Here is a 17872-nt window from a genome sequence, read left to right on the forward strand (position 1 = left end):
CAAGAAGGTCTTGAGCTTCTGAAAGCTCGCCACACATTCATCCGACCACCTGAAAGGAGCACCCTTTTGGGTCAATTTGGTCAAGGGTGATGCAATAGATGAAAATACCTGAATGAACCGGCAGTAATAACCCGCCAAACCAAGAAAGCTACGAATCTCTATGGTTGAGGACAATCTGGGCCAACTCTGGATCACTTCTATCTTCTTCGGATCAACCTGAATACCCTCACTAGACACCATATGCCCCAAGAACGCCACTGAACTAAGCCAAAATTCACACTTGGAGAACTTAGCATAAAGCTTCTCCTCCCTCAACCGCTGCAATACAACTCTCAAATGCTCGACGTGCTCCTCCTAGCTACGAGAGTACACCAGGATATTATCAATGAATACAATAACAAACGAGTTGAGATAAGGTCAAAACACGTTATTCATCAAATGCATGAACATTGCTAGGGCATTGGTCAGCCCAAAAAACATCACAAGGAACTCATAATGACCATATCGAGTCCTGAAAGCTGTCTTAAGAATGTCTGAGTCCCTAATCTTCAACTGGTGATAACCTGACCTGAGATCAATCTTGTAGAACACTCTCGCTCTCTGAAGCTGGTCAAATAAATCATCAATACGAGGCAAATGATACTTGTTCTTGATTGTGACTTTTTTCAACTGCCTGTAATCAATGCACATCCTTATAGTGCCATCCTTTTTCTTTACAAATAGAACAGGCGCACCTCAAGGACACTAGGCTGATAAACCCCTTATCAAGGAGTTCCTAAAGTTGCTCCTTCAATTCCTTTAACTCCGCCGGTGCCATATGATACGGTGGAATAGAAATGGGCATAGTGCCCGGCACCAAATCAATACCAAAGTCAATATCTCTGTCTAGTGGCATGCCCCGCAGGTCTGCAGGAAATACATTCGGAAAATCTCTCACCATCGGAACTGAATCAATAGTAGCAGTCTCTGCACTGACATCCCTCACAAAGACCAAATAAGAAAGACAACCCTTCCCAACCATCCGATGGGCCTTCAAGTATGAAATTACTCTACTAGGGTCATAATCCGACGAACCTCGCCAATCAATCTGTGGCACCCCCGGCATAGACAACGTCACCATCTTAGCGTGAAAGTCCAGAATAGCATGACATGGAGATAACCAATCCATGCCCAATATCACATCAAAATCAAACATACTAAGTAGTAGTAGGTCTCCTCGGGTCTCCAAACCCCCAATAGTCACCACACAGGACCGATATATGCAGTCCACAACAATCGTATCGCCCACAGAAGTAGATACATGAATAGATGAAACAAGAGACTCATGGGGCCTATCCAAATAATAAGCAAAATATGACGACACATATGAAAAAGTGGAACCAGGATCAAATAATACAGAGGCATCCTTGTGGAAAACTGAGACAATACCTGTGATCTCAGTATCTAAAGCAATAGCATCTGGTCTGGCTGGGAGTGGATAGAAACGGGCATGACCACCACCTGATCGACCTCCCCCTCTAAGGCGACCCCTAACTAGTTTGTCCTCCACCCCTAGCTGACTGGGCTAGTGGTCGATGGTTGACTCCTCTGCTGAGACGGACCCCCATGACGACAAGGACACTACCTCCACATATGCCCCAACTCCCCACACTCAAAACAACCCTCTGGTGCTGGTGATGGGGACTGAAGGGAACCCATAGCACCGGGATAACTAGTAGAAGAACCTGGCATGGAGGAGTCCTGAACTGATGGAGCACGGGACGAACTCTAGGCTGGGAGGGCACTAAGTGATGAATGACCCTGATGAGAACTATGAGAACCATGGCCCGATGATGCCCCACGGTGAACTGGGCGAGCTGACTGAGCATGTCTGAATGGACGACCTCTGCCGTGCTGGAACTAATCCTCATGAGGAGCACCACTAAAACTACCAGATCCACGAGGCCTCTTGGACTCCCTCTCCACTCGCTCCTGACGACGAATCGACTCTATGTCCCGAGTAATGTCAACAAACTCCTCAAAAAGAGGCACCAGACACCCTCTCCCTAGTCATAAAAATTTGTAGCTGATATGTCAGGCCATCAACGAACCTCCTGATCCTCTCCCTATTTGTGGGAACCAACCAGATAGCATGACGGGCTAACTTAGAGAACCTCATCTCATACTGCATCACAGTCATATCATTCTGATGCAACTGCTCGAACTGCCTGTGCAGCTCCTCTCTACAGGACTGCAATACATATTTCTTCAGAAAAAGAATGGAGAACTGCTGCTAGGTAAGGGGCACTGCACCAACAGGCCTACGCCTCTCATAAGCCTCCCACCAAGTAAAGGCAGCTCCAGAGAATTGGTAGTGAACGAGACTCCACTGGTCTCCAGAATACCCTTTGTAAGGAGAATCCTCTAACACTTGTCCAAGAAACTCTGGGCATCCTCACCCTCTGTACCACTAAAAGTCAGAGGCTGAAGTCTACCAAACCTCTCTAATTTATGTTGCTCGTCATCAGGCATGTGTGGAACCAAATAACCCTGAGCAGGTGCAATTGGTTGGGCTGGTGGTTCCTTCGGTGTCTGAAGTCCCTGAACAACCTGCTCGGGTGTACGGGCGGCGGGGGTCTGAGTGCCTCCCTGACCTGGGAAGTAGCTGTTGTGGTAGAAACAGCGACCGCCTGAGCAAGACTGGTGCACACGGTTCAAATCTAAGCTAAGGTCTGCTGAAGCCCTAGGATAATAATAGGCATAGCCGATGCCTGGGCTGGTCCCACTGGTGCATCCATAACTGGGACTTGATCATGAACTAGGGAGGCTGGTGGATCAGTAGGTGCTACCCTAGCTGCTGTATGGGCTACACCCTTGCCCCTACCATAGCCTCGACCGCAACCTCGGCCTCTCGCGGCCCCAGCTGGTGGCATTAGTGGCTATCCGTCCTGACCGGTACTGTGAGAGAATAGAATAACAGAAGTTTAGTTACCAGAATCAACAGATTCGCACGACAAGAATTCAAGAATGTGAAGTTTTCCTAAAGGTTTCGCAGCCTCTCGAAGATAAGCACAGACGTCTCCGTACCGATCAGCAAGACTCTACTAAACCTGCTCATGACTCGTGAGACCTATGTAACCTAGGCTTTGATACCAACTTGTCACGACCCAAACTACCATGTCGTGATGACGCCTATCGTGGTACTAGGCTAGCCGACTCTTTATCAAAAACAACACAATATTTCATTTCAAAGAAAAATTCAAGCTATTTAATAATAAACTTCATAAAGAAATTCTAAACAGCGAAAGTGCGGAAAGAAAAGCTTGACATCGGGTGTCACCAGTCATGAGCATCTACTACAATTTGTCCGAAAATACTAAGACTACACAGTCTGGAAAATAACCACAAACAACTATAGGAAGATAGAAGGGATAAGAGCAGGGCTGCGATCGCCAGCATCAACCTTGCTAACTCCGAGAAGATCTACAACTGGAATAGTCAACAGCCTCTATCGGGTCCTAATACGCCTGGATCTACACACAAGGTGTAGGAAGTAACGTGAGTACGTCAACTCAGTAAGTAACAATAGTAAATAAAGGCCGAAAAGTAGTGACGAGCAATAAAACATTTAAAGTTCATATCATGAAATCTAAGTAAAATACAACAGGCCTTTAAAATCAGGGTTTGATTCAAATCATCTCGTTTAAACCCAGTTCTAGTAAAAATCATTTAAAGATATTTTTCAACAGTTTTCAACAAAGGCTCAATGCAAAGGTGAGCAAAAATGATGATATCATAAACCGCCGCTCGGGCAAAACATCACTCATATACAGCCCTACGGGCAAACCTTACAGTCACTCGTATACAGCCCCTCGGGCATACCTCACCATTACCCATGCCTCCCAGTCACTCAGCACTCGACACTCGGCATTCGCACTCAGTAGGTACCTGAGCTCATTGGGGATGTGCAGACTCCGGTGGGGCTCCTTCAGCCCAAGCGCTATAACAAGCCAACTTGTGGCATAAATCAATCAGGCCCTCGGCCTATATCAAAACATGTTGCATCGTGCAGCCCGATCCCATAAATATCCTCACAAATCAGGTTCTCAGTCTCACTCAGTCATAAACCTCTCAAGCCACTCGGGCTCTCAGTAAAAATAGGGTACTCAGCCAAAACAACATTTATATGCATCAAAACAGAGTAATAAAAACTGAATTATGAAATCAATAAGTATAACATGACTGAGTATAGATTTCCAATAAACAATGAGAGGATAACAATAAAAGACCTCTAAGGTCCAAACAACACTGGCATAAGGCCTAAACACGGCATCCAACTTGATTTACAAAAATTCTTTCTAAACAAGTGAGAAACATGTAGTTTCAACAAAATATTCAACTTTATAGTGGATACGGGACGAACCAAGTCACAATCCCCAATGGTGCATGCCCACACGCCCGACATCTAGCATGTGCATCACCTCAAAATAGTAAAAACAATACGAAATTCTGGGTTTCATACCCTCAGGACTAGATTTACAATCGTTACTTACCTCAAGCCGATCAAGCCGATCAAGTCTCTACTCTGCGATGTTTGTGCCCCTCGACTCGGCCTCCAATAGCGCTGAATCTATTCACAACTAGAACAATACCATCAATATGCGCTAATGAAATGAATTCCACAAGAAAAACTATCAAATTAGACATAAATTCCGAAATCCATTGTCACAACCCAAACCTATGGGCCATGACGGGCACCCGGTACCTTACTCAACCGAGTACCAACATAACATATCATTCTTATCATACTTTCATTGGCAAATGAGATAAAATTGGCCATCATGGGCTAACCAGAATAAACATAGAGGAATACTCAATATAGGACGACCCAACCTGATATAAAAACTCATACATGTGATATACGGGTCTATAAGGCCAATGTGATCCATTATATACTTAAAATATAGGCCGACAAGGGCATACAAGTATCCGTATACATGACATCTGTCTACAAGCCTCTAAGAGTACATACTTATCATAAAGGCCAGGACAGGGCCCCGCCATACCAAACAATACACGTCTAAATCATACTGACCAAACAAGCAACTCCGGAGCAAATGGAGTACACCAACGTCTTCCGCTGATCTGATGGCCTACTTGGAGGACTCTCGACTTGTCTATCGGAACCTGCAGGCATAAAACGCAGCGTCCCCAGGCAAAAGGGACGTCAGTACAAATAATGTACCGAGTATGTAAGTAATGAAAATAAGTAGATAATAGACATGAGAGAAACATGGAGTAAAAGACTCGACATGTAAGTATGAATAGCTCTGTGAATTATTAATATGTATAATGTCATGCATATACGTATAAATGTCATGTCGTGCATAGGTACACGTGTTCATAACATCATCAAGCCTCTGAGGGCATCCCATCATATTATCTCGGCCACTGTGGGCAAAATCATCAACGCATACCAGCTAATAAAGTGATGGTGCATATAACGTTGTAACCTTTCCCATATCCCATATACATATATATATACATATATACGCATATATAACGCCATCTGGTCATGATTATATATGAATGCAATGCATGAGAAGTACGTCAATAAAATCTTTCGGAATGTCATACGACCATTATGCCTTTGATTAGGTAGACCAAACAAGTATTGGAGAGAGGTGATTTGGTAGGATATGACTCAACTTCAGCTTAGCGAGGACATGACTCTTGATAGAAATGTGTGAAAGTCGAAAATTAGGATAAGAAGTTAGTAGGTAGTCGAGCGTATCTCTTTGCCATACCAATAGTTTTAGTATTATTATCGTCTTTTATTATCCTTAGATTTTAATTATTACCGATTATATCTTTTGTTTCGATTATCTTATTATCTTGTTGTATTCCTTTTTAAACAGTGTTGTGACTATACTTTACTTGAGCTGAGGTTCTATTGGAAACAACCTTTCTAACTTCGTAAGGCAGGAGTAAGATCAGCATACAGACTATCTCCGTAAAATTCCATTTGTGGAATTATACTAAGTTTGTGTTATTGTTATTGTAGTTCCTCAATTGGAGCGATCTCAATTTAAGAATTGGAAGCAAAGCGATGAGCAAAAGACGGATTTTTTTATAATTTCATTTCTTCATTTTAGAGATAAATGAAGTCTTTTTCCCTTATCTTTTGTCCTAAACTTATGTGAATTTCTTTATTTTTTATTGCTCACGTGCAGAACATGTGAAAAGAGCAGTTAACTTTAACGGGAAATACGAAAGATCGTTACTTTTAGAAATGAAGAACAAAGTGTACTTTTTTCATAGATCAAGGACCATATTTGTTAATCCACATATATCAAGGACCATATTTGTTAATCCACATATATCAAGGACTAAAAAGAAGCAATCTCAATTCATGACGGACCATTTTGATCATTTTTCTCATTGTAATTCCACTGTAAACAGAGGCGAATTCGGTAAACTGGAACTATCAAACTTTACTACAAATACAACTCAATTAGTTTCCTTAAACCTTAGGGTTTTGCGTTATTCGCCATAGAACAGATTGAGCAGCCATGGTAGCAAAACAGTTAGCTGATGACGAACCACAAAAAACCCTCAAGGATTCACCAAAGTTTGAATCCAAATCCCATAAGAAAAAACATAAGAGAAAGCTCGAAGACCCTGAACCTGAAGAAGTTACTGTTATAGAGTCCAAGAAAGAGAAAAAGAAGAAGAAAAAGCAGAAACAGAACCAAGAACAAGAAGGGTCTATTGTAAACAGTGAAAATCTTAGTGGGTCTAATGGCAAGGTTGAAACTATTAATGGGTCAGCTGAGTTCTCTGAAAAAAGTAGTACAAATGTGGTGGTAACTGGTAAGGATGCTAATGAGTCAAAGTACAAAGCTTTAGCAAAATTTGTGGATTCAGGGCTTCCAAGTGATGTGTTAGATTGTTGCAAGAATTTTGAGAAACCATCACCAATTCAATCACATTCATGGCCTTTTCTTTTAGATGGCCGTGATTTCATTGGAATTGCCAAAACTGGGTCAGGTATGCAATTGTGGTTATTTAGTGTAATCGTGGAGTATGGTTCTTGGGGTTTTAGTTTTATTTTGTCTTGTTTTTGTGTGATCAGGTAAGACTTTGGCTTTTGGTATTCCGGCTATTATGCATGTCCTGAGCAAGAGAAAGAGTAAAAAGTCTAAGAATCCGCTTTGCCTCGTGCTTTCGCCTACAAGGGAGCTAGCTCAACAAGTATGTTTTTGAAATTTATACCTTGAGTTGTGTTTAAAATTGCCTGCTTTCTTGCATTAGGTTCAGTCACTAAATAATATTGTCATTTGTTAAAATTTGAACCTTGTAGTCTTGTTTCAACATAAAGAATGGCAAAACACACCCGCGCAAGCTCATCTTTTAACACAGTGTAAACCCAATCACCCCGACTTCCCTAAATGACTAGTTTAAAAACCCAAACTCATTATTAAACAACTCTTATCATATCACAAAAACCATAGAAGTGGAGTTGATAAAAAAGAGTCAGAAATATAAAACTAACCTTAACAACAAAACACCTTGTCGAAACTTTATCAAAAACAAAGTAAAGTGGCTCTTGAAATGGTCTTAAAATTGCTCTATTATCAGACTTTGATTCAGTAAATTGATATTATATAAAATAAATAGAGTGAAGTAGAGATGAACCTGATGATTATATTGAAAAGAAGCACTCCAAAACAGCAAGAAAATTCTAACCATCTCTAGAGCTTTCAAATAGCAAACTCATACTCTCTCTCTATATATATACATATATATATATATATATATATATATATATATATATACAAAACCTTATATATTTTTCTGCTTCAACCTCAAAACCATAAAAGATACAAAAAGACATATATATATGTTTTATGTATGTCTTTTTATATATTATATATATGTCTTTTTGTATCTTTTATGGTTTTGAGGTTGAAGCAGAAAAATATATAAGGTTTTGTCTGTAGAAATTTTTTGAGTTAATGATTCATTTATTATCATATAATTACTACAAAATGAAATAGATTAGATGGCTCTCAGATATTCTTGTGATATTTATAGGACAATATTTCAGGGGAACGGGATTCAAACTTATTAATACATTCGTTTACTGAAACTTAAAAGGGGGAAAATGGAGTATGCGTAATTTAGTAGATACTTCAATCTCAACCTCCAAAGAAATCTTGTTCAAACATATATCACAATAATCTTAACTATATGGTATTAAATGTCCTGGGTTCGTTGTTTTATATGGTAATAAAAGAGTAGAGTACGAGTTTCAGATACAAAACAAATCATTCACTAGAAATTTTCATTACTGTACTCTTTTATTGGAAATCCTCCATCCCAAAACCATAGACAAAATCTTATACTCCCTCCGTTTCAATTTATGTGAACCCATTTGACTGGGCACGGAGTTTAAGAAAAGAGAGAAGACTTTTGAACTTGTGGTGTAAAATGAAGCACATATATTTTGTGTGGTTATAAATCATTGCATAAAGGTAAATTGTTTCCAAATAGGGAAAGAGGTCATTCTTTTTGGCACGAACTAAAAAGGAAATAGGTTCACATAAATTGAAACGGAGGGAGTATATTTTTGTTTTCAACTTCACAAATATTGGGGAAAAAAATTAGGGTATATAATTTTTGTTTGAAAGCTCTAGTGGTGGTTGGAGTTTCTTGTTGTTTTGAAGTGCTTCTTTTGAGTATCATTATCAGGTCCATCTCTACTTCATTCTATTTATTTTATATAATGTCAATTTCAATGTATTGAATCAAAATTTGATAAAAAGCCATTTCATTTCATTTTTGATTTAAGCTTTAAGTTTTTTTTTTTTTTGTTTGTGTTCCTTGGAGAACTGCTAAAATATTGGAACGTAGGCCATAAAAATCATCTCTGTTTTTCAGTTTCTGGTGAGGGTTTAGCACTTGATCATAGCCAAAAGACCCGGAAAGGTATTATCTTGTGAGGGATGGATAAAAATAGGGTATCATCTTGTGAGAGGGTTTAGCACTCTCTTCCTTCTAGTAAGCTAGCCAAGACTAGGAGATCCTCTATTATAAGTGTGTTTTCTTTTCCTTCCCTTCTGTTCTTGTTTCAAGAAGCTATGATTCTTTGGCGTTCATTGAAGAGACATGGATTGAAGAATGAAGTAGCAAGTTTGTGTTGATTGAGATACATGAGCTCTATAAGAGAAGGTTAGGTAGTGTGGAAGCACATATTATGCATAATGGAGGTGCAGAAAAGGTCTAATTTATGTTGGTTTTATTTCTAGATGCCTTTTAGTGTCTGACTCCCGCGGCTTCTTTTCTTTTTCTTGTTAAAATAATATGTGTATTTTGCCTTGTATTCTCAAATAAAAAAATGCTGATGCGAATAAATGCACCTTATTTGAAAGATCTTGCTATATGTCATTATAATAGATATCAGATGCTAATTTATGTTGGTGCTAATTTATGTTGTCATTGTGCTGATGCTAATTTATGTTGGTTTTATTTCTAGATGCCTTTTAGTGTCTGACTAAAATATCTTCTAGATCCTGCAGTTTCTTTTCTTTTTCTTGTTAAAATAATATGTGTATTTTGCCTTGTATTCTCAAATAAAAAATGCTGATGCGAATAAATGCACCTTATTTGAAAGATCTTGCTATGTCATTATAATAGATATCAGATGTTCTCTGCGATGCTGGGAAGCCTACTGGTGTGCAGTCAGTTTGTCTATATGGTGGAGTCGATAAGCATCATCAAAAAGCTTCTCTTAAATCTGGTGTGGTAAGAACATTCTTATTTCTGTATCTGTATTTATTGTTGCAATGAGTCTCGAGATGATGAACCTTTTCAGTTATCCTATAGGGAATTATCTTTTAAGTCAATTTAATGTTTTATTTTGTTGCTTTCTTTGACTTTTTGATGGATGTTATGCATGGTTCACACACCTTTGATTCTTTGAGCTGGAGTTGTTTGTCAGTACGTCAGATCATATTCTTTGCCTTGCAGGATATTGTTATTGGAACCCCTGGTCGTTTGCAGGATATGATGGAAATGGGAGCATGCAACTTAAAAGCGGTTTCTTTTGTGGTGAGTAGTGTTTTCCTGTCCTCCGTTTATCTGGGTTTGGGACTTTCAGGATCTTTGATGAAGTTTGAGTGAGTATCCACGACTTCATGAAGGTTTGTTTGTTTGCTCAATTAGGTGTAGATGGTTAGGATGCTTCTGTTCTGTAGTTGTGGCCATTGAATGTGTATAAGAAATGTTTTTTATATTATTTTCCTTATTAGTTAGATTTTTGAAGTTGTTGAATATGAGCTTTCTGAGGTGAGGTATCTGTGCATGTTGGTCTTCTTTGAAAGAGAAACTGAATTTATTTTTTAAAATCATCTTTTGTGGTTTAGCATTTTAATCAGTTTTATGTACTATCCCTTGATTGGTTAAGATAGAGTTTATCCTTGTTGGGTTAATGAAATATTATGGTTGCTGACACTAGAAGTTTTAGTGTTTATTCATGTTACTAATATTGCTATAGGTGCTAGATGAAGCTGATCGGATGCTCGATTTAGGTTTTGAACCTGCTGTCCGTGCCATTTTGAGCCAAACATGCTCTGGTATGAATATCAACATCTGCATTTGATTCCATTTCTTGAATTCCTAGAGGCGGGAGCTCTGTAGGCATTTCTTTAAATGCATTATTTCTTTAAATACATTTATCACGTCGTAATATATTTTTTGTTTCTTTTTAGCAAAACTTTTGCATCTGAATGTCCTTCACAACTTATTGTATTTATTCCAAGTATCAACTTTTTTTTCTTCATAAACATATATTTGTCCCGACCATGTAGTTTGTGGTTTCATTTCAATACTTTTGTAAATGAAGTGCAGCTATATGTTAGAGTGGATTTTTGGTTTCATTTCTTATGTATGTCTACAGATATTTTTAATACCAATCGAAAAGGGATTTTGAAAATTTGAATCGTGTAACTATTATCTAAGTTTCTCGGACTCGGTGCAGGTATCCGATACGGGTGCTGATCTAGAGGTTGGATCCTTCATGATCTAAAATTTAAGATTCGGGGGTACGGATCCAAGTACGAATACGGGTGGGGGGTGGGGGGTTCGGCTAAAAATAATTCAAATATCTAAAATTAGAGGAATAAAAATATGATCAAGTTATGAGACATTATGTGAAAAACTTACAAAGAATTCCAAGAAGGACAAAAATATTAATCAAGAGTAGAATCCCAAAAGGAGATAAAAGGAAAAGAACGGACATAAAAATTTCTATATACGAGGTATCTCTATTTTTTCCAATTTCACCTTAGCTTTTGTTTTGATTTAAAAAATCATTGTTATTTATCCCGAATTTCTCCGTCGATTTTGTTCAAAGTACCCAAAATCGGTTTACCAAATCAGGTACGGATCCCATACCCACCCCCACATCGTGTCAACATAGGTACCGCACCAAAAGCGAAGAGTCTGCGCTACTTAGAGTATAAGGATATGCATTTTTTGACTGCTATCCTTGTCCTTCCATGTTGCATCGTAGGGCTTCACTCCTTGTTTTTGCCATTCAGATGTTAGCTAAATAGAGTTTCAATTTAGTAAACATGCTTTTTTTCCTGAACACATTCAACTTCCCTCTAATTGTGCAGTTCGACAATCGGTTATGTTCAGTGCTACATGGCCTCCGGCTGTTCATCAATTAGCTCAAGAATTCATGGATCCTCATCCAATCAAGGTCTGATTCACCTCTTTGGGATATATTTGCAAATTTGTTGTGGTTCCCTTTTGACTTAAAATTGATTTCTATTCAGGTAGTTGTAGGTTCAGAAGATTTGGCTGCCAACCATGATGTCATGCAAATTGTCGAGGTAAGCTGCATCATGAAGCTTTTAGAGTAATTCTTAAATCTGCATTTTTTTTCTCTAACTCATATGAACAACATTTTGTATCCTCCCTTCAAGCCAATCCACCACAAATAAAAATGCAAAGAACAAGAAAAGAGAAGACTTACATGATCATCTCCATTTCTTTGACTGAATTGCTTGTCCATTATTGTAGGTCTTGGAAGATCGAGCCCGTGATGAGCGTTTACAGTGCTTGCTGGAAAAATACCACAAGTTTAGAAAGTATATATACTAGAAATCTCTACTGCTAAATATCTGATCTCCCTTTCAGTTTTCAAGAGAGCACTTATTGTATCTTGTTGACATCATTGATAAACCCCACTTTAATCAATTGATAATGGTATTCATGCAATCTGCTACTGCTAGTCAACACTGGTCATAGGATGGGTAGAAGTTTTGGTTGAGAATTTTTCACTTAATCTCTTGTTATTCCGTGGATACAACCAAAGGTTACATTCAATGCTTTGAATCCTTTTTACTTCAGTGACCAGTCTTAGTGAACGTGCGCCTTTGCTCAGTTACATTACCAAGAGTTGCATTCAATTCTTTGGAGTGTTTAGGAGGGAAATGATTGACAGTAATGGTCATGGTAAAACTTTTGGTGATTATAGGATAGCTAGTGGTGCGTGTCCAAGGCAAGTTGAACTTATCTTAGCTTTAAACTGTGAACAATGGTGGGGGGAAGAGAGAGTGGGTAGATATTTTGGAAATGATGGAGAAAGATAGGAGTGTCTGTTGAGACTTAAGAATAAGGTTGCTACAGATTAGTCTGCTCATGCGGCTAATTTGGTCTAAATACAGTCGTCTGGTGTCGCAGTCGGTTTCTTTAAATGGTTGACTAGGCGAGGGGGGAATCTCAAAATATTGATTCCATTTTTCTACATGGAGGTAGTAGGTTTCTCAAACCAAGGAAAAGTGCATCCCCCCCCTCTTCTTCTCCCTCTCTTCTAATTTTTTTTGATGAATTCGTTTTATTTTACTAAGATTTTCATTGTATCATTTTCCTCTAGTTCTTCAGTCTGAATTTGTCTGACACTTAACAATGGTGAAGCTGATTATTCAAGATGTGTTCTTTAGGGGCTGTCTGAGATCTAAGCTAGCCAAGAGTAAATTTCTATCCTAATTGAGGAGCATATGTAGTATGGAGACCTGCGATGAAGTAGTAGCCGTTAGTTCACTCTATCACTGGGGCCTCATGTCCAGTGGTAGGATTTTTCATTTTATGAACTGCACATACTACTTCCAAATGGTAATAAAGTTTCTTAATTACTCAAACAGAATTCGTCTGACACTATTTTTCTTCGTGGGTTTGGTTTGTTATACAGTTCTCTATCATCAGTATATTTTTGCTAGTGGTTGCATCACTTGTATCTGTTTTGGCAGTTAACCTGGGTATTATATTTTCTAACTCATTAAAATGGATGCTTACAAAAAGTTGTCAACTTTGAGCAGGAACAGAGTATTGGTTTTTGTTTTGTACAAGAAGGAAGCATCTCGGGTTGAAATTATGCTACAGAAAAGGTCATTCCATTCATCTTCTGTTTGATTATGAGAAAGATATTAAGTTCCTATGCCTAGCTTCAAATCGCCTGCTGATAGTACATGCATGAAATAGTTTGACACTTGCAAAAATTGATGCATGTAATATAATCCATGCTCATCGTATTGTGCTGTATAGATGTGTCTAGATTACATCTTTTTTGAATCTTTAATGTGTCTTTGCTTCAGGGGTTGGAAAGTTGTGTCCATTAGCGGTGACAAGCAACAACATGCTCGTACTAAGGCGTTGTCACTCTTTAAGGATGGAAGCTGTCCTTTAATGGTACACATTTCTTCCCTATTATCAATTGATAGGTAGAGAACTACGGAGCATCTTTAGAGGATGCAATCATATATGACCTACTAATCAAGCAATAAGAAACCGAAGAAAATGAGCTTTAAGTCAAAAAGAACCCTTAGATGTGTTTGATGCTCTTAACTAAAACCATTGATACAAATTCTTAATCAAAGGTTAGGAAGAACAATTGCTGTATTTTTAGTTTTCTTTTTTGTTATCCATATTTACATCAGTTTACTCCCTCCTTAATTCTGATGGTAGGTTTGCCCCTTCATCCTTTTATAAGTTTATTTTTTTAATGCCGTGGTTAGATTGCTTGCTTTCTCTTCATTATCACCTATATTGACCCAAGATCTCTTGAAGGTTTGAACTATTTCCATTGTTACATTTGATATCTGATCTATTGTGATGTTTATAAGACAAGAGGAGTTGCTCTGATGGTAAGTAACCTCCACTTCCAACCAAGAGGCTGTGAGTTCGAGTCTCCCCAAGAGCAAGGTGGAAAGTTCTTGGAGGTAAGGATGCCGGGGGTCTATTTGGAAACAGTCTCTCTACCCCAGGGTAGGGGTAAGGTCTGCGTACACACTACCCTCCCCAGACCCCACTAACTGGGATTATACTGGGTTGTTGTTGTTGTTGTGATGTTTATCTGAGTGATCCTATGATGCATGATGATACTCCACATCTGTCAATATTTTCTACACGTCTCACCTTATGTTTATCTACTATCTGCCTCTGCATTAGAGTCAGAGTTTAGATCTAGATGACCAATTTCTTGCCAAAATCTTCATCCAGACAAATATACTGCCTCATCGTTTGGAGCATGCTTCCTCATGAAATTGCTGTTGTTGGTCTGATTTTTCACCTATTCGTTAATTGATAACCGTTTGATAATGCAAGGGCTCCACAGTAGTTTGATATACCAGCTGGCGTTCTCCTACTGAACGTCTGAACCTTTGGGATAACTGGGTTCTGGCCAATTCTCTTCCATCCCAAAAGAAGAGGATGCATAATATTGTTTATCCATCAAAATATCTTGCTATATATCATTTCTTCCTCATTCCTGCATGATCCTCTTCCTGAAACTTCTGTGACTTCTAGTTATGTTGCTAGAAATCATAATTTGGACCGACTGCTCATGAGCTCAGTGTTTACTTGGTTCTTGGCGAATGTTGAAATGTTCTGAAGACTGAAACATAATTGTTATGTTCTGCAGATAGCTACTGATGTAGCTGCTCGAGGTCTGGATATCCCAGATGTTGAAGTTGTGATAAATTATAGTTTTCCTTTGACAACAGAGGATTATGTTCATAGAATTGGAAGAACTGGGCGAGCTGGTAAAAAAGGTGTAGCTCATACATTCTTCACTAAGGACAACAAGGTAGTGTTTCATTGATTTTCTATAACAGAAGTCTGACCTTTATTTTTGTACTGTTTTCTCCACTACTTTTCTATTTTGATTATTATTGAGCTTGTATTTCATAGGGACTTTCTGGGGAGTTGATAAATGTTCTCAGAGAGGCTGGACAGGTTGTGCCAGCTGCCCTTCTTAATTTTGGAACCCATGTAAAGAAAAAGGTAAGATTTTTGTTTGTATATTGTGAGTAGCGTCGCCATTTACCTAATGGTATCATTGACTGTTTGTGCTTATGGATAGCCATCACAAATGAAAGTGCATTGCTAAGTTGCTTTGCAGTACCTGCTCATGGAGCTTTAGGCCAGGTTCATAGGGACATGCTGGTCTGGTGCGACGCTAGGGCCTCAAGTTGTAGCTTTTCTTCCACTATTAGCACCTTTGGTTGGATTTCGTGGCCATGGCTTAAGAGGGCTTTGACCATGGTTGTCTTCTTCTTGAGCATAGACAGAGATGATGCAAACTTCATGTGGCTGAGTATGTTAGTGCTATGGGGACGGTTGTAGGAAAGTACTTTGTTCTTCCTGTAGGGGTTGAAGATTTCAGATGAGAAAGTTGACATGTTCTAGTGTTGGAATAAACTATATTTTATTGATAAGGATACACGCTAGAAAGGGTTTCGGGGTGAAGGGTCATAGCAGTCATGCTGAAGGTGACTTGCCCAAAAAGAGAAAAAAAAAAAAAAAACATGCTCGAGGTGACTTGTCCAAAAAGAAAAAAAAACAAAAAAAAGATAAAGAAGAAAAAAAGTCATGGTGAAGGCGCCTGAAACTATTTGATATGGCAGAGGCTCTTCATTAAGTATGATGCTTGGGGATTTGGATGCAAGTGTGTTCTCCCAAATTCGCTCCGTTTCGTTTTCCTGTGGTTCACTTGGTAATTCTGTCCCTTCAATTGTTTCCTCACTTTGATGGAGCGTCTTGTGTTTCTTGCGTTGTTAGTTATGCAATCCTGACAGTATTGTATACAAGTATTGGGTAACACCTTTTTTTTTTAAAATTTTTTTTAGAGAAGTATTGGGTAACTCTTCTTCCATGGCTGAGAGAGATGGGAAAAATTCATCTAGTGTCAGTCTCCTGGGGTTCGAACCTTGTTCTCCTTGTGGGGGGCTTGTAGGGTTGAGAATTTTTAAGAGAATGGATTTATATTGGACAATCTACTTTAAACATCTTAGGTGTGTACTTGGATTGAGCCAAGAAAGAGCAGGGGCTCTCTAAGGGGGCTTATGGAGGTTTCTGCACTTTGATGACTGGAAAATGAATCTATTTTGAAGGAACTTTTTCCAGGGAGTGGAAGGGCGACAAGCAGTGTAGTTGTAGATGTAACACCCTAGACTATAGACATAGTCCCACATCGGCAAAACACAAGAGGGATGCTGAGTATATAAGTTAGCAAGCCTTAGATCTTAGTGACGCATTTTAAACCCGTGAGGGCCTAGACCCAGAGCGGACAATATCACTAGCGGGCTGGACTGTTACAATGTCTACAGTCTAGGTTGTTACAGTAGATGAACTAGAGAACCATCAAGATCAGCCCCTTTCCCAATTAAATGAGGAACTGAACATAGGAATAGGCTAGTTCCTGATCTAATAAAGAGAAGAGGAGGATGGTGTGTTATCGACCTTGGGCAGGAAGCCCTGGATCTTATGTTATTATCGTTTACTATCACCTCCGGAAGAATACAATGTCACTGAATAACATTTGTGTTCGGTTATCTTCTTGCTGGCATTTGCTATGTGAAAAGTGATGAACAAATGATAATAACAAAAAACATAGTTTGCTGATACATGCGAATAGTAACTGGTCAACTAAATCTTTTTGTATTGCTAATTCTCTAGTGCACATATTCTTTGTACAACATTGTTGAGTTGCTGTTTGCAGGAATCGAAGCTCTATGGTGCTCATTTTAGAGAAATAGATGCAAATGCTCCAAAGGCTACAAAAATAAAATTTGACAATTCTGATGAGGAAGATTGAGAAGCAATATCATTATTACCAAAGCAACACAACTCCATTGAATTGGCTCATCATCCTGACATTCCGTGCAATCATTTGGCGGATACATGTAGAAGTGGATTACTGCGGGAAGAATGCAAGAGATATCTCACTGCTCATGTATATGGTAATTGAAGCTTAAATCTATTGGCGCTTCAACCTGTCATAGATAATGAGTTTGAAATACTATTGTGTTTTTGTACCTTAATATTCTTTTCACCCATACAGTTGGCTTAGTAAGGTTTTTCTAGGATCCAAATGTAGTAATACACTTATTATAATTTGCCCTTTTAAGTGATGTATGTATGATTGCACCTTCCAAATTACTGCACTTGGCAAAAGGTGGAAAAATATTCGAAAATGAGATTCAAAACTGGTTCATGCAAAAATGTGTAATGTTACATATTCCATTTTCACCCACATTTTGCAATATTAAAGAGAAAAGATCGGGGGGGGGGGGGGGGGTGTTATATTAATTACTTAGAAAAAGTTTCAAAGCGTAGCACAAACCTGCAATTTTCCGTCTCCGCTCAGGCATTACGTGCTAGTGTTTATTTAGTCCTTTGCTTAACTAGTGCCTATTGGTTTCTGGTTCTTCTTTTTGGATGTTGTATGGAGATTTGGTAATTACAAATTAGGCAGGCTAGTCACTTTTGGATGATCAGATCAAAAAGTTTCTATTTCCATTAGAAACGGATGATCAGACCAACA

At 38.7% G+C, this 17872-nt stretch overlaps 1 protein-coding gene across 2 annotated transcripts; it reads left to right on the forward strand.

The window, feature by feature from the left end:
* Positions 1-6457: 6457 nt before the first annotated feature.
* Positions 6458-17550, forward strand: LOC107794787 (DEAD-box ATP-dependent RNA helicase 5). 2 transcript variants are annotated; one of them, XM_075252363.1, is made up of 14 exons: positions 6458-7029; positions 7115-7233; positions 9679-9786; positions 10012-10092; positions 10538-10616; positions 11661-11746; positions 11823-11879; positions 12070-12137; positions 13368-13436; positions 13644-13737; positions 14172-14267; positions 14969-15133; positions 15238-15330; positions 17048-17550. In XM_075252363.1, exons 1-14 carry the CDS (start codon positions 6552-6554, stop codon positions 17141-17143), a joined length of 1689 nt encoding a protein of 562 aa, XP_075108464.1. In that variant the 5' UTR covers positions 6458-6551; the 3' UTR covers positions 17144-17550. The 2 variants fall into 2 exon arrangements, with proteins under 2 accessions (XP_075108464.1, XP_075108468.1); XM_075252367.1 differs by lacking the exon at positions 14172-14267.
* The last annotated feature ends 322 nt before the right edge of the window (positions 17551-17872 follow it).

This window comes from Nicotiana tabacum, chromosome 1, assembly GCF_000715075.1.
Source record: "Nicotiana tabacum cultivar K326 chromosome 1, ASM71507v2, whole genome shotgun sequence".
Taxonomy (NCBI): Eukaryota; Viridiplantae; Streptophyta; class Magnoliopsida; order Solanales; family Solanaceae; genus Nicotiana; species Nicotiana tabacum.

Bases quoted from the DNA above. Each gene is read 5' to 3' on its own strand.
- LOC107794787 (XM_075252363.1), top strand. From the start codon at position 6,552: ATGGTAGCAAAACAGTTAGCTGATGACGAACCACAAAAAACCCTCAAG. The intron at 7,030-7,114 runs GTATGCAATTGT...TTGTGTGATCAG, and splicing joins AATTGCCAAAACTGGGTCAG to GTAAGACTTTGGCTTTTGGT. The intron at 10,617-11,660 runs GTATGAATATCA...CTAATTGTGCAG, and splicing joins TTTGAGCCAAACATGCTCTG to TTCGACAATCGGTTATGTTC.